The sequence below is a fragment of the Sitophilus oryzae genome, unplaced genomic scaffold (assembly GCF_002938485.1).
Source record: "Sitophilus oryzae breed Bouriz unplaced genomic scaffold, Soryzae_2.0 scaffold_1604_pilon_pilon, whole genome shotgun sequence".
Classification (NCBI taxonomy): Eukaryota; Metazoa; Arthropoda; class Insecta; order Coleoptera; family Curculionidae; genus Sitophilus; species Sitophilus oryzae.
The window spans coordinates 1,197,178-1,219,815 of record NW_022146286.1 but is presented as its reverse complement, the minus strand read 5'-3'; the positions used below and the strand labels follow the sequence as shown (position 1 = coordinate 1,219,815).

General features: G+C 32.9%; 3 protein-coding genes and 1 long non-coding RNA gene across 6 annotated transcripts in view; 2 read left to right on the top strand and 2 right to left on the bottom strand.

Annotated features, from left to right (window-relative positions):
- The window catches only part of LOC115879999 (zinc finger imprinted 3-like), a 39,147-nt gene extending 21,930 nt beyond the window's left edge, over positions 1-17,217 (bottom strand). For both annotated transcript variants that reach the window (XM_030897093.1, XM_030897094.1), the window contains exons 1-6: positions 17,025-17,217; positions 16,835-16,894; positions 16,067-16,267; positions 8,228-8,347; positions 2,179-2,379; positions 494-703 (exon numbers count right to left, since the gene is read on the bottom strand). In XM_030897093.1, the coding sequence (XP_030752953.1) occupies positions 494-703; positions 2,179-2,379; positions 8,228-8,347; positions 16,067-16,267; positions 16,835-16,869 (767 nt within the window). In that variant the 5' untranslated portion in view covers positions 16,870-16,894; positions 17,025-17,217. The remainder of the gene's footprint in view (positions 1-493; positions 704-2,178; positions 2,380-8,227; positions 8,348-16,066; positions 16,268-16,834; positions 16,895-17,024) is intronic.
- A 518-nt stretch (positions 17,218-17,735) lies between these two features.
- On the top strand, positions 17,736-18,572 carry LOC115880000. The gene is made up of 2 exons (XR_004049785.1): positions 17,736-18,457; positions 18,517-18,572. It is a non-coding gene; the product is annotated as an uncharacterized LOC115880000 (long non-coding RNA).
- Positions 18,573-18,716: 144 nt separating this feature from the next.
- LOC115879997 (putative nuclease HARBI1) lies at positions 18,717-20,965 on the top strand. Of its 2 annotated transcripts, XM_030897091.1 has the most exons (4): positions 18,717-19,705; positions 19,803-19,860; positions 19,920-20,124; positions 20,185-20,965. In XM_030897091.1, exons 3-4 carry the CDS (start codon positions 19,933-19,935, stop codon positions 20,950-20,952), a joined length of 960 nt encoding a protein of 319 aa, XP_030752951.1. In that variant the 5' UTR covers positions 18,717-19,705; positions 19,803-19,860; positions 19,920-19,932; the 3' UTR covers positions 20,953-20,965. The 2 variants fall into 2 exon arrangements, with proteins under 2 accessions (XP_030752951.1, XP_030752949.1); XM_030897089.1 differs by having other exon boundaries at positions 18,717-19,860.
- A 39-nt stretch (positions 20,966-21,004) lies between these two features.
- Positions 21,005-22,095, bottom strand: LOC115879998 (myb/SANT-like DNA-binding domain-containing protein 3). Its single transcript, XM_030897092.1, has 4 exons — positions 21,845-22,095; positions 21,462-21,681; positions 21,294-21,404; positions 21,005-21,236 (listed from the first exon to the last, which is right to left on the bottom strand). Exons 1-4 carry the CDS (start codon positions 22,004-22,006, stop codon positions 21,040-21,042), a joined length of 690 nt encoding a protein of 229 aa, XP_030752952.1. The 5' UTR covers positions 22,007-22,095; the 3' UTR covers positions 21,005-21,039.
- Between the last annotated feature and the right edge of the window lie 543 nt (positions 22,096-22,638).

Below are 22,638 nucleotides of genomic sequence, written 5' to 3'. Positions count from 1 at the left end.
TTTCTTGACAGCCAAGGCCAATATTATGACATTCGAACAATTTAATTTTTGAAATAGATAGCCACATGTCTTCTCTTTATGCCACAGTGGCTGCGGTAATCACAAATCTATCGTTTAGGCTATACGGATTTTTTTTGAAATGCACTTTTTTCCCTCCGAAAATTTTAAATATTTTTTTCATCAAAAACGATTAATGTTAGGTATAGAATGTTTGATATCAAAATTCATAAAATTTTACAGAGAATTTAAGTATGTAATAAAAAATAGGGATACCCATTTAAAAAAAGAAAGTTGCTGTCAAATTCTGGTATTTGCAGAAGTGCCGACATATTGAAAATAATTGTAATCAACAGATCTCGTTGTGAAGCAGCGATGTGCAAAAAATCTCCGATCTAGATATTTTAGTTCTCTAGAAACTTCTAATGCACTTCTTCTAGCGCTTGAGACACCCTGTATAATTTAGATATAATTCTTATGCTAACAATATATTTACCTGGAATCAATATGAGTATTTCTAAGGTGGTATTTTAAGCCTGTCTTTGTTCTATATGTGTTACCACACTGCGCACAACTGAATAACTGTCGTTGTCCCGGCGCCAAGTGAGTTTCCTTGTGATCTCTAATACTTGTACTATATCGTGTTTGAAAGTCACATATTGTACATATATAGACCTTTTTCTGCGATTCCTTCAATTCCCTCGTTCTAATAGAATAATTTTTAAATATTAGTCTTTTAACTCTATAAAACAGGGTTCCTTTGTTATAATTCACAGATGACTTAAATTAAGAAAGACTTTTGTTAAAAAAGTAAGACAGAATCACCTATACAGGGTGTTTCAAAAAACATGTGCCATCTCTCGTGGGAATTTCTCACGTAAAAATAAGATTTATTTTTCATATCAACATAGGTCCGATTCTGCTTTGTTTCATAGCTAGAGGGTGTTAAAGTCTTAATTTTTTTCGAATTATTATAATTTTTCTCCAAGTACTTTTAGCGTTTCGACTGAAATTTTCAGGATAAAAGTTACTATAAATGCTACATATTTTGATGCTAAAAAAGTGTCGATAGATTCATCAGGGACGTGCATATGGGTTATCACTGGAATATTTTTCAAAAAAATAGAATGTACGCCACTGAATTTTTTTCTTTTGACATCAAAATTGTGTAGGCCGTTAGTTATAGTATTAGTGCCAATTAAAAGTTTTCTTGATATTAATTTCTTTACTTACTATTAATCTCTTGATATTTTGTCGAATTCGGTCTCCTTGATGAGATAAACGCAATTTTATTAATCACAATTAATAAAATTAAAGTAAACATAAAATTAATAAATTATATATTTTACCTAATTTGTTATTAAATATTATTACTATTAGTTTTTATTACTATTAGTCCAACCTACAGCATTTTCAAATAAAAAAATAATGGTATTCAAGACATTTAAAAAAAATAATTTTAAAAAGTTTTAACATCCTGTAACTCTAAAACTACTCGTATGCTTTTCCATACCCATGTTTATGGGAAATTTTTTTCATATTTTTTGATAAGGAATCAGTGAGTACGTATTTAAAACTTTCTCAAGTTAATGATATTACATTTTTTAAAGGTTCCTATTAGACTTGGATCAAGGCAAATTAATAAAATTGCATTTATCGACAAAATATTAAGAGACAACTTTTAATCAATATTAAGCAGCTTACACTATTTCGCTATCAAGAGAAAAAAAGTCAGTGGCGTACATGCTTTTTTTAGAAAAATATTCAAATGATAACCCAGACAACCCATATGTACGTCCCTGGTGAATATGTCGACACTTACACAAAGCTTTAAAATATGTCGCATTTATAGTAACTTTTACCCTCAAAATTTTATTCCAAACGCTAAAAGTACTTGGAAGAAAATTATAATAAATCGAAAAAATATTAAGATTTTAACACCCTGTAACTACGCAGCAAAGCAGAATCGGACCTATGTTGATATGAAAAATAAATGTTATTTGTACGTGAGGAATCTCCCCACGAGAGATGGCACATGTTTTTCACACATGATTGACACATGATGGCACAGGGTGTTTCAAACCCTGTATGTTAACGCTATAGTTGGAAGGTATATAGCTTTACATCCACGAAAGTATATGTTATGATCTATGTATAATTCTTAAACAAAAATAAATTTACCTGGAATCAGTATGATTATTCTGAAGGTGGTATCTTAAGCTGATTTTCGATCTGTATTCATTGTCGCAATGCGCACAAGCAAACATCTGTCGTTCTTCTCGTGTCAAGTGACTTTTCTTGTGCTTTTCAATATATGACTTACGTATCGTATAGTAGCTACATCTGGAACATCTATAGACCTTTTTTTGCGGTACATGCGCCCTAATAAAATGTTTAAATATTACATACATACAGTCTTGTAACTTTATAATTTCCCCAATGACTAAAGAATCCAAGGACAAATAACACCCGAGAGTAAATTGTGACGATGTCACCAAACAGTGCCGTGGCACACTTTTATGTTAACCTAGCTGTTTGACTACGCCTATGATGTATACGATGGTATCATACTAATTAATTACGAAAAAAACGTATTAAAATGTTAACAAAAGGTACAAAACTAGTATCGACGTATAGCACACATCAAGTACATATAATATCAGAAAAATAAGTATCGAATTCATTAGAACTATCATCATCGAACTAAGAAAACGCTAAAAAGGTGGAGCGGACTATTTATTTACCTATGAAAAACGTAACCCCTGACTCTTTCTTATCGCTGCTGCTTTTACACTTGAAAGCTGAACAACTCATCGCCACTGTAATAAAGTTTATACAAAGTGCACTACACACAAACTATTAAAAATCACTAAAATTGTCACTGGGTGACCAAATGATGACTCATTGTTTGCCATCGAAAGAATGGCGTCAAAGGTCACAAATTCTGCTGCAGCCCGTATAATATGGACGTTGCATGTCCTTATATTCTTTATGTCCACCTGCACCGTTTGTATAAACTTTGTTTAAAGGCTAAACAGTGATTAACTAAATATTATATAGTTAATCACTGATTAGCCTTTAAACAAAGTTCATACAAACGGTGCAAGTGGGCATTAGTCATTGAGTTTCCCTAAATTTTAACCTCACATATCTACCCCTATTATGATCTAAGATTACGGTTAAAGTGACCAGATTTTGAGTCAACCAATGACGGACGCAGGAGCGCCGGCAACAGAAGTAACGGAGCAGTTTCATGAATAGTACTGACACTACTGACGCATATTTATACAGGGTGTTTCAAAAAACATGTGCCATCTCTCGTGTGGAGATTCCTCACGTAAAAATAAGATTTATTTTTCATATCAACATAGGTCCGACTCTGCTTTGTTTCGTAGCTAGAGGGTGTTAAAGTCTTAGTAATTTTTCGATTTATTAAGACTTTAACACCCTGTAGCTACGAAACAAAACAGAATCGGACCTATGTTGATATGAACAATAAATCTTATTTTTACGTGAGGAATCTCCCCACGAGGGACGGCACAGGTTTTTTGTTAACACCCTGTATAATTTTTAAGAAAACATGAAATATAATAGAAAATATAGGTTAATCTTAAAAATATATAGCAAAATTTATTAGTTAATAAACAAAAATAATAACAAAAAAAAATTATAGATATATAATATACCATTCTGCCGAAAAATGAATATTTTCGCAAGAATGTCTCTTTTTAGGGTTCCGTACCTCAAAAAGAAAAAAACGGAACTCTTATATAGGATCACTTTGTTGTCCCTCTGTCTGTATATACCCTTTATTATCTCGGGAACGCGTGGAGATATCGAGTTGAAATTAAAACCATATTACTCAGGTCTACAGTCCCTTCCCAAGTAGCATTTTTAGACACAAAATCGAAACAAAATCTCTGTTGACAAACATTGGCGAAACAGTTTCGTCACTTTTTTGATACATATTTTTTGTAACATAAATCGCTTTTTGTTACGAAACATTTTAACAAAATATGGTTTCGCTGCGTAAGCTATGACAATAAAGATCTTTGTGTCACAAACTTTTAAGAAACAGATGTGGCTCACATTTTCAGATTTTGTACCCGTTTTGTGCCTGAAAAGTTTCCATAATTTATTTGATATTCTGTAAAATATGAGAACGTAACCTTACTTTATCGTTTGGATTTTGTTCTGCAGTTTTAGCATTTAAGCATTCTTCAAGTTTTTATAGTACTATAATTAAAAAAGCAGAAGGAAGGACATATGGTGAGTACAAAAACAGACATTTTTCTTTTGCGATTTTATAATAATTTATTATACGAATTACAGAGATGATTTGGAACAGGAGACCGAAGAAAAATATTACCAGCAAACGTTTTTTTCTCTTTTTCCCGCAATAGAATACATCTTTTATGTTTTAATAACTATTGTATTATAATAAGTAAGTAAAAATGTTTTAATTATTTTGAACAGAAGTTTTGACAGGTGACTAGTTTGTCATTTCTACACAGATAGCGCTAAATCGAAACATTTTGGAAACAACGTTTCCATTTATTGTCAATTCATTTTCGAAACACGATATTCTCTCTTAAACAGTTTCTCTCGACACAAATATGATATAATGTAGATGATTTGTGTTCGACCCCATGTCAATTTTATAAAATAATGAATTAAAATTCCGCCATGTTGGCTAGTGATAGCGTTTTTAACTAAAAATATATGTTTTTATCGGCTGTTGAGCTTTTAACTCATAAGAACGCGTTCTACTTACACTGATTTATATACATATTTTATTTTCAGAACCATGATATAAAAATAAAAAAATTATATTTCAAAAAAAAATATTTTGTAGCAAGAAATAATTATTATAGAAGGGGCATTAAAAATATTAAAGAATAAATATACATTATTAAATTAAACGATGAATTTGCTTTTGCCAGACATTGTTTGTGCGACAAAAAACTTAAAAACCAATATTTTAAGACAAAAAAATTATGGCGGTGGTCGACATTGTTGATGGTTTCCATTTTGAAATCCACACACAGACATAGACTATTTTAGTTTGGTATTTTGTTTCTTCACATTTAAAAACAGTGGCTGCTGAAAACGGGGACATCTTGGACACAAATTGGAGAAAATGTTTCGAAACATTTCCTCTAAAAGTTTCGATTCCGCATCGAAACATTTCAGGAAACGGCTTAACATGTGATAACATGTAATAAAGCCATATAAAATATATAGGTTTCGATAATGTTTCCTATTTGTGCCAAGAAACCAGACACAATTATCAGAAACATTACCTAAAATGTGTCCAAAAATGCTACCTACTTGGGTTGAAGCTGTGAAAAAATCAAACTTCTAAGATAAAGTAAAAAAAAAAGATACGGCCGTTTATGCTGCAAAAAACGTATATTTCGACTTTCTCAAAGGAATCAAAATTTATAGGGTATTTGCCAATACAAAATATAGTCTTGATTAAAAGTATGTAATCGATCATCGAGGTTAAGCAACGGTATGCGCAGTCGTAATTGTATGGGCGACCAAATCTTTTTGTAGATTTTTTAAACGTTTACTAATGCTAGAACTAAAAAAATACATCTAAATGAATAATTTTAAAATTAACAAATTAAAATTTATAGAATTTTATGCATTATTTCTTTCATACATTATTACCAAAATATTTTGAATACCTACCGTCAATTTTTTTTATGTTGTTTAAAGTATGACATTTTCCGATAATTGTCACCCTTTCTGCAGCATTTAACTAAATAATTTTGTGCTTTTTTAATATTTTAAAGCAACAAAAAATGTGAGGTTAATTAAAATTCTGTCATCAGGATAATCCTTTTAAAATCATTGGCATTATTATCAGAGCCATATTTTAATCGATACTTATTCAAGTAAAACACACCCAAAATTTGTTTTCAACATTTTTTTCACCATTGCGCTAAAGTTTATCTAAATTTGTTTTGTTTGTGGATAATCATAATCAGTAGTAAATGTATTTAAGAAATTACATTCTCCGCTCTGCAAAGATCAGTAGTGTCGCGTAGCATAAGGTTAAAATATTTTTAATTGACTTAGATCATGATTTTTTGATCACTTCCCGTTTCACCGAAAATGACTACAACTTTTGATTTTTAAATGGCACCCTCGGTATTTTTTTACGTTATTCGATAGAAAATGACATTCTGAATAGAATAACATATCATATGTCAACTTTTGACATTCTCGCTTAATAAAAAATCGTATTTTAAAATTCAATCTAGAGTACCATGGCTATGTTAAAAACACTAATTCTTAATCAAGGAGCCTTGGAAAAATAGATTTGATCGTCTAATGTTATTAGTGTCTTGTGCTGGACAGTTAGAAAACTCTCAAATCGTATTTTTAATCATATCTCATTTTTTTTTCAAATAGAGCGAGGCTGGCTCATTAGCATATTTGGAAAAAGAATTTTTTACGAATAATTTGATACCACACACTTGGTATTTCGAGTCAAATTTTCGTTACGAACCGCAAGTTATATTTTCAAATACACCATATGCGAAAATGTCAAAAGTTGACATATGATATGTCATTCTATTCAGAGTGTAATTTTCTTTCGAATAAAGTAAAAAAATACCGAGGGTGCCATTTAAAAATCAAATCAAAAATCAAAAGTGTCAAAAGTTGTAGTCATTTCCGGTGACACAGGAAGTGACCGAAAACAATTTAATACGTCAATCAATCCTAATTTATGTTATATACTAACATACCAAATCTCATTTTTTTAACTGAAAAAATAAAATAATTGGTAAACACGTGGACTGCTCCACAAATACACGTCACGTCACTACGTATTTCTAAGGCGTTAACACGTTTCGTTACGAGCTCGTGTGTCAGGACCGTCTCACTAGCTCTTATGTCACGGCCTTGAATTTTTACTCCCAGCGCGCCTTAAGAAGTTTCACTCCAAAATGTTTCATAAATCATATCCTAAAATTGCATTAGCAACTAGAAATATTTACTATTCTATTATATAATTATAATTATTTATTATATTATATTATAATTATAACAAGTACTAACCACAACACTACAACATAAAAAAACTATACACATATAAACTAAAATTCGTAAAATAAATCGCCAAATAATAATTATTTTTACACACACCACTGGTACTAGCAGTAGATTGTATTTGTCTCCGAATATATGCCCCGGCCCGTCCACAATTCAATCCCAGCATCTTTTATCATCGTCTCTTCAACGCTAATGGCGCCGATCTCGACTATCTCTTTCTCATAGGATTGATTGCTGGACGGGCCGGGAATCCACGAGCTTGCGACGTTATTAATTGACATCTTGATAGAAACTGTAGACCTGCCGCGTCTTTTGCGTGTTTTTAATGGACACAAATCGAAAAAAGCGCTTAAAACGGTAAAATCGCAAAAAGCGCTTGAGACGCAAAAAACGCAAAACGCTAAAAACGCTTTCTGTGTGGCAGTGGGCTAACTGTTTCTATCTTATTTTTTTTTTAGAATGGGCATAATCAAGAGGGTTACTGATACCTTGTTGTAAAAATTAGGTAATTAAGGGCTTATTTTTTGGTATTTATGATAAATTGGCTGATATCTTCGGTTTGAAAGAAGATATCAAGCCAATTTATCATAAATACCAAATATCAAGATGCGGTTTTCGCTGACATTTTAAGCTTTTACTACTCTTACTGTCATGTAAAATTACATATACTATCGTATTTAATTTTTTTGAAAAAACGCGCTGTTTGTTAAATTGTAAGAAAGCGCCCCCTAGCGTCTACGTTCTAAACCTTATTATTATTTTTATGGTATAATATAGAGTAAGAAACGCTCTTTTAAACGAGCTCGTTTGTTGGATTCTGATCATCCAGTCCGGAATATTTTAGCAGGGGGAAAATGGTTCTAATGAAAAAAATCCAAAATTTACGGAATATTATGAAGCTATTATTTATAGTACCCATTATCTAGGCAAAATTCTGTAAAAATTCTATTTTCTTATTTTCCATAGTAGTTGCGCCGTCTAGCGGAGGTTTTACAAACTTGAAAATAATTTCCAACAATTTCTCATAGCCCCTTTAGTTATAAATATTTCTTTCCGTAGGCCCTACGGCTAATACTTTCCGAAATACAGTCGAGAGCTATTCTTAGTGAGACACCCGGTACATATAAGTATGAAGTAATTTTTATACTAACAATAAATTTACCTGGAATCAATATGATTATCCTCAAGGTGCTGGTTTAAGTTGTGTTTTCTTGTATATTTCTTGTTACAGTGCACACAAGAAAACTTCTGTCGTTCTTCGTGTGCCAAGTGACTTTTCTTACTAAAAAAATAGAAAAAAGTATATAACAGTAACAGTTGGTCAGTCTTATAACAGTAACAGTTGGTCATATCTTAAATATAAATATTACATAATATACTAAGTGTATATGTACAATTTTTAATTAAGAAATAACTTTTTTTGGATGTTTAAAATTAATATACAGTACGTCCCCGGATTGTCTTTACAAGAGGAAAAACTTTTTTATTATTGACTTTTTGGGAAAAATGCATTCTTCATAAAAATGTTTGCTTGTTTTAAAATGGTTAATCCCGTTTATACTTCTCCGATTTTCCACATCGTTTTAGAGAAAATTAAGAAAAACATGAAAATATAGTTGAATTTTTTTAAGTCATTCTTTGATAGATTGTTATTCATATAATTTTAATTACCATAATATTTTTTATAATATACAATAATACAAATAATATACATAGGGTTGAATTTAAAATAACAAAGATCTAAGCAATTTTATAACAAAAGGAAATAAATAATATTTTTGCTCTTCCTGTGTAATATCCAATGGGTTTATTTAGACAGATCGAATATTATCGACTTCCGTAAATTTATAATCCAAATTTCAACTTTGAAAATGTTTAATTCATGGTTTTACCAATGCTTATTCATGATCATGTTTTTGTCAATTTTACACGTTTTATTTTTTATCTCAAAAACTATTAGAGATAGGTATAGGTTAGTATAATAGAAAAATTATGGGATATGAAAGTAGTTTTCAAACGTGTAATAATATACTGAGTGTTCTATTTAAAATAAGAAAAATGCTGCCAATTTTCAAATGATGCGGCAACACTGTAACGCTGAAAATATTTTAGAAAGATGGAGAAGGTGCCTTTATGTAAAAATTAAAATTTTTCATAAAAATTCACCAGTTCTCCATAAACGTCTAACGTGCCATCGCCGTGAATCACACTACCGGGTGCGTCTCAAAAGTGGCTCACCCCCTATAACTTTTTTATTTTTTCAGATAAAACAATGAGATTTGGTATGTTAGAATTTAGAATTTAGAATGAGTGGGAGGGGGGTTAATCACTTCGACCTTACAGATCCATTGTGTCCCCCTTTCTTGAATCATAACTCATCATACAGTCCCAGGGCTTTGACAAAAGCCAGTATCTGGGACGGTTTTATAGAGGGTAGTTCTCCATCTCCAATATCAGTCGTACCAAAATTCATGGCACGAATGGTTGTCGTCTCGGCGCACTCAGTGATGAGGTGTACTGGTGTTTCACCATCTTCCCCACAGAATCTGCATTCGCCGTTTCTTCTTAGTTTCAATCTACTGAGGTGTTCATTGAGGAGACAGTGTCCTGTTAAAAACCCCGTGACAATCCGAAGATTGTTCTTACTCAGACCCAGGAAGATATGTGATTTTCTTGATCATAAGCCCTCAGAAACTTCTTCGACTGTCTTAGACCATTGCAAGATTTCCATTCCAGGTTGCGGATGGAATCTTCCAAGTTCTTGAGTTCCGCCTTGAGTTGGTTACCACTTGGAAAGCAGAACGGTTCTGGTCCAGTTAGTGGAGTGTTCGCTCCTTTCCTAGCTAGATTATTTGCTTTTTCATTGCCTTCTATCCCTTGGTGAGCAGGCACCCAGTGTAGGAGGACTTTGTTTTCTTTGCCTAATTTATTCAGCTTCTCTATTGGTATGTTAGTACATGACATAAATTATGATTGGCATATTCAATTGTATTTGCTCACTTCCGGCTTCACCGGAATTGACTTCAACTTTTGATTTTTAAATGGCACCCTCGGTATTTTTTAACTTTATTCGATAGAAAATGACACTCTGAATAGAATGACATATCATATGTCAAATTTTGACATTTTCGCATATGGCTTATTTGTAATTATTATTATTATTATTAACAAGCCAGGCAGTAGACGGCAAAGCCGGTAAGACTGCACATTTCTCTAGTATATACACTATTTACACATGCTTTAATTTCTATTGCACTCTCATAGTTAGCGTTTTAGGAAACTGTCTGTGTGTTTTTAAAACTATTCACACTGGGTGCAGTCACAATGTCTTCTGGTAAGCTATTCCATTGAGCCACCACACGGTTTGTAATAAACTCTTTTCTCGAAAGTCTATGACACCTCTCTGCACACAGTTTTAGAGGGATGTCCCATCAAATTGGCATTGTTATTTCGGTGGAAAAAGACTATCTCACACGAGTAGTGGCCATGTAGTATCTTATAGTATTCTATGAGATCTCCCCGGCTCCGGCTCTCCTCCAATGTTGTCAAACCAAGACGTTTTAACCTCTCTTCATAAGGAAGATTTCTTAGGGTTGGTGGAATCTTAGTTGCACGTCTTTGCACTCGCTCCAAGAGGTCCATATCCTTGCGGAAATATGGGGACCATGTCACCACAGCATGTTCTAAAATATGCCTGATGTAGGTCTTATATGTTTTAAGCAGGGTTTCCTGCGACATCTCCCGGAATGCACGGCGAATCATGTATACCAGCGTGTTCGCGCGTTTTACCACCTTTGCCACCTGACTCTCCCACTTCAAGTTTTCTGATAAGGTTACGTCCAGGTCATTCTGTTCACCAACGGATATTAAAGTAGTGCATTTTATGCTGTACTCCAGTCTTGGGTTATATAGCCTACATGCAGTGTGGTACATTTGTCAGTGTTAAGACGTAGCAATTGTAACATGCGGTTCATAACGAAAATTTGACTCGAAATACCCCCAGTGTGTGGTATCAAATTATTCCTAAAAAAATTATTTTTCCAAATATGCGCCAAACCAAATATCCATAATGAGCCACCCTCGTTCCATTTGAAAAAAATTGAGATATGATTAGAAATACTAATTGGGCATCGGCCAGGACAAGACACTAAAAACATTAGACGATCCGAAGGATACTATAGAGATAAGGATAGTTCGATTCCTATCTTCCTGCACTGTCAGTTTTTTTACGTTATCTAGGGACCGAGATGAAGTTGGCGCTAAAGATTTTAGACAGTGACAGTTATTTTTGCCTTTGACAGACGAGCGCACAGTGCGGTGGAAGATAAATTTAGCGGGACAAAACCGTTTGGTTAGAAACAGGGCTCAGTCACTCTTAAGGAGCATTAAATTACAAATTGACGATTCGGCCCACTATAGATGGTGCTAATTTACGTCGTGTATATATGGTTGCAGAACAGTTCTTCGTGTATGTATGGTTGCTTCAAACGTTACGATTGGTTCGGTCTTTAAATTCATTTTATGAATTTTGCGATTGATTTCCCTTTTCCGTCCAGCCAAATTATGTTGAACATTGCCAAAGGTATGTACTTTTCTACTGTAGGTATATTATTTGTTAAAATCCTTCGTGCCTTTGTTCTGCAGGTATTAAACTTTCGCTTTTTTCAAATATTGATATATTGAATGATGTCGTAGATCTTTTGAGTTACAATAGTTACCAACACATGCTGCTGTAATTGTTGAAACCTTAACTCCATCGAAAGGCACTGAGTTTAAAAAATTAATAGCTGCCCATACACGGAAAGGCCCGGCCTTCGAACTTGGCCTTGAGGCCGGGGGTTTTACTCAAACCATAGCGGAAATATATCCGCGGACTTTGCCTATTGGTGGGTTCATACAGCCAAATTAAAATAAAATAAGAATAAAATAAAATAAGAAATAAGGAATTCCAATTGATATAAAACTGCATGAATATTCTTTATATTTCAATACATTTTTATCAACCAAATTTGATCGTTTTCTGCTCAGCAATGCAGAGGTCATACGAAAACAAACTATTTAAAAGTGCTTATTTATTTCAAAGCCAAATTATGTTGAACATTGCCAAAGGTATGTACTTTTCTACTGTAGGTATATTATTTGTTAAAATCCTTCGTGCCTTTGTTCTGCAGGTATTAAACTTTCGCTTTTTTCAAATATTGATATATTGAATGATGTCGTAGATCTTTTGAGTTACAATAGTTACCAACACATGCTGCTGTAATTGTTGAAACCTTAACTCCATCGAAAGGCACTGAGTTTTAAAAATTAATAGCTGCCGCATACACGGAAAGGCCCGGCCTTCGAACTTTCTTTGAGGCCGGCAATTTTTATTCATATTTTAATATATCCGCGGACTTTGCCTATCACGCAAACCTATGCTATTTTGGGTTAAAGGTCCGGACCCAAGGCCAAGTCCGAAGGCCGGGCCTTTCCGTGTATTGGCAGCTGATGAATGACACCAATAGTCAGTTCGGCAATTTTCCTCGAGACAAAAACATACAAATGATGTTCTAGTTAAATAAAGCATGACGATATGCTAAAGCCTTTTTTACTTTCTGATAATTTATAATAAAACTAAATGATTATTACTAGTTTTAATAAAAGTTTAAAAAATTGTCTTAGATACTTACTATATATGAATTTACAATTACCGAGTGTTAAAATTAAAATATCTATCTTATTTATTATTTTCAAAATAAAATAGAATTTTTTAAAATAAAATATACAGGGTGTCACAAGATTACAAAGTAATTAAAAAATAACTGCTAAAGAGTTTTTTGTAAGTATTTCACCTTATATCATAATTTTATGTATTTGGCAATAGTTTACAGTACGGTTTTTGTGTGTCATGTACGAATAATATTGTTAAGGTCAAGGTGTATTACTGGTTGCATAACCGCAACGTGCATTGAGGAACCTGGCGAATTCGACAGAAAGTAAAAGAAAATTACAGAATTGTATTACACAATTGTGTGTACAGAGTGAGACAAATAAATTCGTTAAGTATTTTATCGTGAGTTTAAATAGTGGAACCACGGAATCCGTAACAATATCATAGTTTTATCATAGATTAGGTATCCTATAAGTATACAGATAAAAATCTTGTCCCTATTCGTGGCACGAAAATTGTTTTTTATGACGATGTGCAAACGAGTCAAATTTCCTGTGCGCAAAAATAAACTGGCGTAAAATAACAATAAACAGCGTAATAGAGAGATATCGCTAAACCGAATAGCGTGCATGGACGTTAATAAGGCCAGGTGTTATTTCCTTTACGTGAGATGGTATTAACTCTTTTCATTTATAGTTATCAGATCGGAAAGAATTCTGTTCGCATCGCGTCCGCTATTTAAACTTAACCTAATTTTGAATTTAAAACTTTGAAATTGTTTTGTTTACTAGGTATTTTAAAACTAAAGGGCTAAAGTGCTTATTTCCAGTGCTTTATTGTTCAACGTCTACCAATGGGTTTAGGGCAACAAGCAACAAATTCTCTTAGAAGGGCTAAGTCGTCATCTGCTGTAAACCTAAGACTCTTTATAGGTTCTTTAGTATTGGAAGAGATGGAATCCATATTTTGGGCCATATTTATTTAATTAAAACTAATCCCAGCTACTTAAATATCAAATTACCTAATAAAACTAAAGCAATAATTCAAAACAATTCAAACATAACCTAAAATAAAAGATCTCGCCGGCCGGCTCCGGTTGTCAAATACCGGCACATGCCCATTTAAGCAATTTTTAAACGTTATCAGAGGTTATTTAGAAAGAGCGCTTGGTGTAATTGATCCGCAAATTACGTCAGGCGGTAACGTTATTAGCGGGTGTTGCGTTAAAAATTGACTCGGGCATATCGTAACCATGATAAGGTACGCGTAAATACTGGATGACGCTATTCGGTTTTCCGATATCTCTCTAATAACTGTGCCGGTCAGGCGCTGTGCACCATTTTAGAGGCCATAAGTGGGCGTGCTATGCGCGCAAACTAGTCACCTAACTAGTGCCCGATTCCGAAAATTGGAACCAGGAAAAACAATAAAGAAAAAACAAAAATTATAACCTGTATAATCTGTGGTTTTATTACCTTGTATTTATTTATTTATTAATAAATTAAGTTGTTAATAATAAAATAAATTTAACTATATGGCTGCTATATATTAAACCATTTGCTACGTTGTTAGATTTTAAGTCCTAAACATTGCCCGATTTTGTCCCGCTAGAATAACCATCCACCGCATTGTGGAGCGCTGGTCCCTGCGTGACGAAAACATCCACGGCGACTATGATAGCGGCGATTTGACGCGATCGAAGATCGAACAGTCCTTTAGAATATATACAGTCCTTGAGACGAACCAATCTATTTTTCCAAGGCTCCTTGATTAAAAATTAGTGTTTTTAACACAGCCATGGCACTCTAGATTTAAATTTAAAATACAATTTGTTTTTGAGCGAATATGTCAAAAGTTGATATAATTGATATAATAACCAAAAATGTATAACCTTTTACCTTTAGAAATAAAAAATATTAATAAAATCCAAGTATTTAAGAAAAAATGTAGATCCTATATTTTTGAAAATAATAATGTATTTAAGATCTTGTTCTAGTTGTTATAAATTTTGTACTTTGTAGTTTATAGTTTTGGTAATTGTTTAGGAATATATTTATAGGGAATAATTGTGTAGGGATATACTATACTTGTTTATTTGAAATATTTAAATTGTAACTATTGCACATACAGGTGTTTGGTCATCTAGGTGTTTCTTGGTTACAATTTGGACGAAAATTACCTTAGTTTAGTTTATTTTGTTACTTATTGTTTATCTTACAGCAAATTTATTTTCGCAATAACTTTAGGGTATACTAAATTTTAAATTGTCATTTATATATATGGTTCAGTAGAGTAGATGAGACTAACCTGCGCTATTTCTGGACAATATTGTGAGTATTTAGGATTTCTGTAATTATTTATTTTTTTTGAATTGGAAATAAATATACAGCTTTAATTGCTGTCCTCCTTTCACGCAGTTGAGCAGCTCTGAAGTGTTCAAGAACAAGATACTCTCACTCCATTCAATTGAATCATAAAGCTCCAGAACTGTTCCGCGCCATATGGAGGCACCAGGCTATCGCGCACCGCTCCTTTCAGGACCGTTCTCGAGTAGCCCCAGGGCGTAAAGCCCGGAACTCGAAGTTCGCGAATGGAGGACAGCAGTTATGATATTATGTCATTCGATTCAGAGTGTCATTTTCTAGTGAATAAAATTAAAAAATATTGAAGGTGCCATTTAAAAATAAAAGTTGTAGTCACTTCCGGTGAAACAAGAATGACAACTATTTTATACAGCATTGTCGAGATTTTATATTGACAAAAAATTGAGATTATAAAGTCTGTCCAAAGAGTCAGGACTGTAGCAAAATACTGTATGGTAAATAAAAAAAAACAGACAATAAATCATTTTATCAAAGTACGACTGCAATTCTGTGTCATGGAACGTATAAAGTGCATGACTTATGGAATTTCCATCAAAAATGGGAACATAATCTTCCAAAGGTTAATACCTACATATGTTAAACAGTAGCGCGTGGAAGCGCTGGTCTGCCGGTATACCTGGTGTTTTTCAAAAATGGCTCAGCCCTATAACGTTTTAATTTTTACTGATAAAAAACGAAATTTGGTATGTATTCAATTAGTTTCAGTCACTTCCCGTTCAGCGGAAATGACTACAATTTTTGATAATATATAATATTATATGGATATAATAGAATATAATATAGTCATGTTTTAGTCATGTCTCATGGCTAATCTTACTGTAGGCTTGCCCAATAAATTCTTTCTTCTTTTTTACATGAATTTACATGAATTACGTGACTAAAAGTTTATTTGATATGAACTACTTAGATGAACTATATACTATATATGATTTAGGTACCATTCTTATGCTTACAATAAATTTACCTGAATTCACTATGGTTATTATCAAGGTGGTTTTTTAAGCCTTGTTTTGAAATATATTTGTTGTCACAATACGAACAAGCAAACAGCTCTCGTTCTTCCTGTGTCAAGTGAACTTTCTTGTGTTGGCGAATATTTGACGCATATCGTGCTTGGAAATTGCATATTGCACATTTATGGATCCTTTTCTTTTTTTCCTTCGACCTAATAAAATAATTTTAAAAATTACAGTGTGAAACTTGGAGTTTTGAGATATTTAATAAAATTTATATATGCATGCTATAATAAAAAAGATTGTCAATATCCTTATACAGTACTTTTCAGAATTAATTCTTGTACCGAGTTTAAAAGTAGAGAAATAAACTTTACTGAACAATTTGATTGCTTCCTTAAATGTATACAGGGGTATCAAAAATTGCTGGTCTTTTTTAAATATTTATTTTACATAAAAACTTGTAATTTCAAATGCAACACGAAGAGATCGCCAAGAAAAGTTCAGGGGTGCAACTTTGTTCATGTTTCAAAGCGATAGCAAAGTAATTTGTAGCTTGATGCACTATGTTCAGTAGCAACATCGATTTGTAGCGATATTCTGATTTCTCGCTTTGTGGCGAGGCGACAGTCTAGACACGTGTGCAAGAGTGTGATAGTGATACCATATTTTGCAGCATTTGAGAAATTTTTAAATTTTAACAATGGATCAATCCTCTGAAAACAATACCTCAAGGCATGAATCAAAATTTCTACATAATACAAGGATTTAATACTTACGGCTTCAAATCTATTTCTTCATCTATTTTATTCATAGTTTTTAATAAAAAAGATCAGTACCTGAAAGAGAAAAAATAAAGAGTTCAGTTCACAGCCATAAAATGAATATAAAAATAATTCATTTTCATTTCGTTTTGTTCACACATATATGACACATATTCAGGTGTTGTCATTTATATTTTATATATACCTAAGTAATTAGCAATATAGGAACAAATTTAGTAAAAATCTTTCTCCAACAACTTTTACAACAAAATATCCGTAAAAACATCTGCTAAATCGCTAAATCTCTGGCTACATCTGCTAACATGCTGCTAACACACAACACATGCACAACACAGTCTGCTAATATGCTACGATTGCCACGCATGCACGCATGGTACAAGGTACAAAGAAAACCACAAGAAAACCAGAAAACTGTGAAAGAAAACAAGGTTCGATCATGGTTCGATCTGGTTCGATCTCTGTGCATAAAGGTGGGTTCATACAGCCAAATAAAATAAAATAAGAAATAAGGAATTCTTAGTGTGCGTTCATACAGGCAAATAAAATAAAATAAGAAATATATATTTGCTCATGCGCAGTACGATGAGGCTGGATAAAAGTTAACTTTTACGATTGTTTATAGTAATTTTACTATTTATTTATTCGTTGCCTACTATATTATACATTTTACTTATGTGAAATTAAAAAATAAATTAAATCCAAACTGAAAATATTTGTAGGTTAGAATTAAGCGTGCGCAAAGCCGTTTTCACATAAAATAAAACAAGAAGTTAAAAGATAAAGACTTTTTATTTTATTTGGCTGTATGAACGCATGTACGGTATCCCATATAACCAACTTTCTTATTTTATTTTATTTTATTCTTATTTTATTTTATTTGGCTGTATGAACCCACCATAAGTCTAGACGACACTAAAACCACACTAAAACTCACGATACCCTAGACAAGGAAAGGGAATCTCTCTTTCCTTCTCTAAGGACAAAATACTCAGAAGCTGAACCGCGCAACCGCGGTCTACGTCAAACTCAGCTGATCTTTGCCGCTGATGGACTTTGGAAACAACGGCACTTTTATAAATATCAGACTAAATATGGCCCTATTCAAGAAACAAAGTTAAAAACTCAACAGCATTCCTGTATTTTTAAACAATACCAAAAATACTAAAAGCATTTAAAGAAGATTTACAATTTGTGAATGCGTTTTGGGGATCCAGCGATTCATATAACTAGTAAGAAAAGTTTAGAACTAGTTTAGAAAATTAATATTACAGACTGGATTATTTTTTAATTTGTGTTGTTTCACTTAATTTTGTGAAAAACACTATAATAAGAAGAAACGTATTATTTGCCCACTGTATACTCTAAATATGGTAGTCTATATAGTTTGTGGAAGTTGCAGTATATTGCAACAACATTTGAAGGTAAACACCATGAAGTAATAAATTGAAAATGGAAACACATAACTTTACCTATGACTTTGCTACAAAGGAAAGTTATAAACTGTGGTATGAAAAACAGAAGATCAAGATAAATTATGCATTCGCCAAGCCAAGAAAATATAATGACTGCGTGGAAAAAAACTTTCAATTATTATCGTAATCATAGTAAATCAGCCAGGTAGATAAAATAGAAATGAAAAAAAACACTATGCCAAATAGTCTCTTTTTTATTTTTAGGACACATCAGCAATTATTGTTCTAAATGAACAGAGAAGGCCAGTAGTTCAATAAAAGACCATATAATGAGCCATAAAAAGGAAAATGGATAAGCAAGAATTATTCCCAACAAAGTGAAAGAGGTTATTGGTTTAAGGCTTTATTTATTTTGTTTTTGGTCTTACTTTAAGTAAATATGTATTGACTGTTGGTTAAAGGGTTTTATATTTATTTTGTACTACTTACTACTAACCTGTACAATGTGGTATTGTTTATTGTTAAAATTATTGTATTGTATTGTTGTAATTATTGTATTTTCTTGACATAGAACAGCCATAAGTTTCTTGCAGTTTCTTTTTATAGGCCGTAATCGAAACTGCAACATTCTAATAAAAGTAGAACTATAAATTTGTTTTTTTATTTCTAATATGTTATAGTAATTAAGCTAACAAATTGTCCCAAAACGTTTATTTCCCCATGAAAATGTGATTCAATTTATGAACTGATATTTTAATAAAAGATTTGAGAGTAGAATTTGTGAGAATAATGAGCTCTCTCCAAGTAAAGCTATGATCTATGATGGTTCTCACTTATGCATCAAATTAGATAGTGATCATGCAATCTGCAAATGAAACAATTTTTAATTTATACCAATAATCAATGCAACTTTGACTAAAATCACTTGATGTAGGCAATATAGGTATATTACCAAATATCAGCCATATACATTAACCACCTTTCTTGTTTAAAATGAGCAAATAATGACAAATTACATTTCGTAACTTTAATGGTAGTATTTGTATGTTTCAAAAATATATGAATGCAGATCAGTTTTTAAATATAGCCATATTTCTAAAAATAGTCAAAAACTATAAAAAACAAAATGAACAACCAAAACAGTCAACTACTGTTAGCAATTTCGCATAATAAAATTATTGTCTGTGATTATTGTTCGATTCTCGATTATTCATAATGTTCAAAATTCCCGCAAAGCGCTTCTTGCCGAACAAAACCGAACTCTCCGTGTAGGATCGGAATGCTTCCGAGGTTTTCGTGAGTTTTACACTGGTATTCATAAACGATCGCTGGCGCGCCGCCAGCGGTTCGCCAATCTCCCACGCATATTTGTCATGCAGAGTCGTTCGCCAACAATGACACACATGCGCATTCACTGAAATTTTGGCGCGGCGTTAGCGATTCGTTGGAGATGGTCAGTACTATCTCCGAGCGACCGCCAGATTAGTAAATAATTTAAATTTTGTTTTATTTTTCATAATAATTCGATTTAACAATGGAACGTGATTTAGATCTATTATATAATGCCCACAGGGATATTTTGGACATAGATTTTCATATACATCGGAGGTAAATTGGTTGCAGAAAACCTTTGAATTTGATATTATTTATTTCGTTGATTATTTTAGGTATATTCGAGATATGGAAAACCCTTTTGAATTTTACAGTGAAATCCAATTTAAAAAACGATTTAGATTTAGGAAAGAGGTGGTGCGTGATATTCTATTACCAATGGTACATGTCCGTGAACCCATGACTAACAGAGGATTGCCGGTACCCACATTGATAGGATTACTTTTAACGTTGCGTTTTTACGCTAGCGGAAGTTTTCAGGTGAAAATTAACAAAATAAAAAAGCCACACTTTTATAATAATATAATTATATGTTTGTAGATTGTCTGTGGAGACTTGAAAGGACTCAGCCAAAGTACTGTAAGCCGAGTTGTGACAAGAATCACCAGAAGACTTGCAGCACACTCTAGAACATATATCACATTTCCACTTAATGAGGATATTCCGGAAATGCAACGGCAATTTAGTACAATTGCTAACTTTCCAAATGTCACAGGGTGTGTCGATTGCACACATATCACTATCAAGAGTCCAGGAGGAGATGTTGCCGAACTGTTCCGAAATAGAAAACGATACTTTTCTATTAACGTACAAGCAACTTCAGGTCCTAATTTACAAATATTAGATATTGTTTCACGATATCCAGGAAGTTACCATGACAGTTACATTTTTCAAAGGAGTTCCTTAAAGGGAAAGTTTCAACGAAGAGAACTTCCTGGATATTTGCTTGGTGATGCGGGATATCCATGTTTACCTTACTTGCTGACTCCATTTAGACAAGTACGTACTCCAGGAGAAAGGCGATACAACCAAGCACATATTCAGACAAGAAATACCGTAGAACGATTATTTGGTGTTTTAAAGCGCCGATTTCCTTGTTTGAGTCGGGGACTTGCTACCAAGATCTCCACTTCCTGTTATATTATCGTAGCTTGTGCTATTCTTCATAATATTTCCATTACTTACCGTGACATCATAGACGAACCTCTACAGATCGACGATGATGTTCCAGAAATTATTTTTCGTGAAGGAAATTTAGGTTTAGGTAATGTGATGAGAAACCATATAGTTCATAATTATTTTGATTAAAAATCTATATCTACTATTAGGTACATACTATTGAAAATAAAACTATTACTTGTTAATCATTTATTAATTATTAAATTAATCGTTTATTTATTCATCTCTACTTTTCTTCCATTTTGCCTCTTCTTGTAACATTACGAACTTGGCAGCCGCCGCCTTATATTTCGCCTCCTCCATACGGATATCATGAAGTTCTTTCATATATGATTCTTCCTTTTCAACTAGGCCTAACCTTGCCTTGGTCAACTGATCAAGATGATCTTCCTTTTTTTTAGGGGGGCGCGAGACTGTGACAATAATTAATTTAAAAATATTTGCTAGGTCCTATAATCGTAGAATATTACCTTTAACAGCACTTGGGTTTAATGGAGTGGATAATGTTGGGGTTTCTGGCACTAAGACGTAAGAGGTGACTGATACCGTTGAAGCAGTTGCCTCTTCTGATGACCGTACAACTGAAACAAATAAAAATAGCAATTGTTTTGATGATTAACAAAGTATAGAAAGTTTACCTTCTGTATTTTTTAAATTTATGCCATCAGAATCATCTTCAATATTAACTTCATAATCGAGATGAGGTATCAGGGCATCTACTTCGGGTTGTGAATAAGGTGGTAGTGGTTTAGACGGCCCGCCTCCTGTGGCCATCACTTCACGCCTCTCTTCAGCTAACGCACTTTTCCTGCTTCTTTTTATTTTATCCCATAATCTTTTTAACTGGATTACTGTTCTCTAAAATAAACAGAATTTTTTAAATGTAGCTACTAAAAATATTTCTTTCTATTTCCTGTTTAAAAGATATATAATCTACTTTAATGCATAATTATCTCAAACCATAATAATAAATCCTATATCAAAGAATATTATAGCTACACAACATAAATTTTATATTTACCTTTTCTGTAGCTACCTCATTATACTCTAACGTAATTTTATCCCATGCTTTTTTCTTCTTCTCAATATTATAGGAATCAGTCCTTTTATCTTCTATAATAGGATAGTTTATCAACATTTTAATAAATTGTTCCTTATCACTTGCCGAATATTTTACCGCCATTGCAAAAAGACAACAAACAATAATAACAAGAAAAACGTTTTGGGATCAGTACCGCGCTCTGGTTTAAAAATCGTCGCGTGCCGTGGACGGAAAAAACATAAACAAATTAAATGCGCTTGCTCAAATCGCCACACGAGTCATAGCGAGTTGCCAGCGCGGCGACGGCGAGGATATCGTCTATGCATTCAAAATTGATTATGATTGATATCGTTCGCTTCGCCGAAAGTTCGCTGGCAGGTGCGACTGGGAGATTTTTTCAACGCCTCGCCGGCGAATGACTATGAATACGGGTGTTAGTGTCGTCTCATAAGTCTATTTCACCGGGATATCGATTGAACTGCGATTGCGCCAAACTCTGATTGATTGTTGTTTTAGTTCTGTTTGGATTACTTTTTATTTGTGCATGTAAAACATACGTATATGGTGTAAAAGAGTGATTTTGTTTAGGGTATACCTTGTTTAGTTTATTGTTTCTATATTGGCAAGTATATTAAATCAAACATCTTTTACAACATATTTTTTAAAAAATATATTGTATAAGATGTTTATTTAACTTTACTTGAAACAAATTATCTGGCATAAAATCATCTTAGTTTTTATATTGTATGATCGAAGAATACGGCTTCAAGTTA

Coding starts and splice junctions, on each gene's coding strand:
- LOC115879998 (XM_030897092.1), bottom strand. CDS start 22,006: ATGGCGGTAAAATATTCGGCAAGTGATAAGGAACAATTTATTAAAATG. Junction 21,682..21,844: donor ATGAGGTAGCTACAGAAAAG/GTAAATATAAAA, acceptor TGTTTATTTTAG/AGAACAGTAATCCAGTTAAA. Junction 21,237..21,293: donor AAACCCAAGTGCTGTTAAAG/GTAATATTCTAC, acceptor TTATTGTCACAG/TCTCGCGCCCCCCTAAAAAA.
- LOC115879997 (XM_030897089.1), top strand. CDS start 19,787: ATGGAACGTGATTTAGATCTATTATATAATGCCCACAGGGATATTTTG. Junction 19,861..19,919: donor GATTTTCATATACATCGGAG/GTAAATTGGTTG, acceptor TGATTATTTTAG/GTATATTCGAGATATGGAAA. Junction 20,125..20,184: donor ACGCTAGCGGAAGTTTTCAG/GTGAAAATTAAC, acceptor ATATGTTTGTAG/ATTGTCTGTGGAGACTTGAA.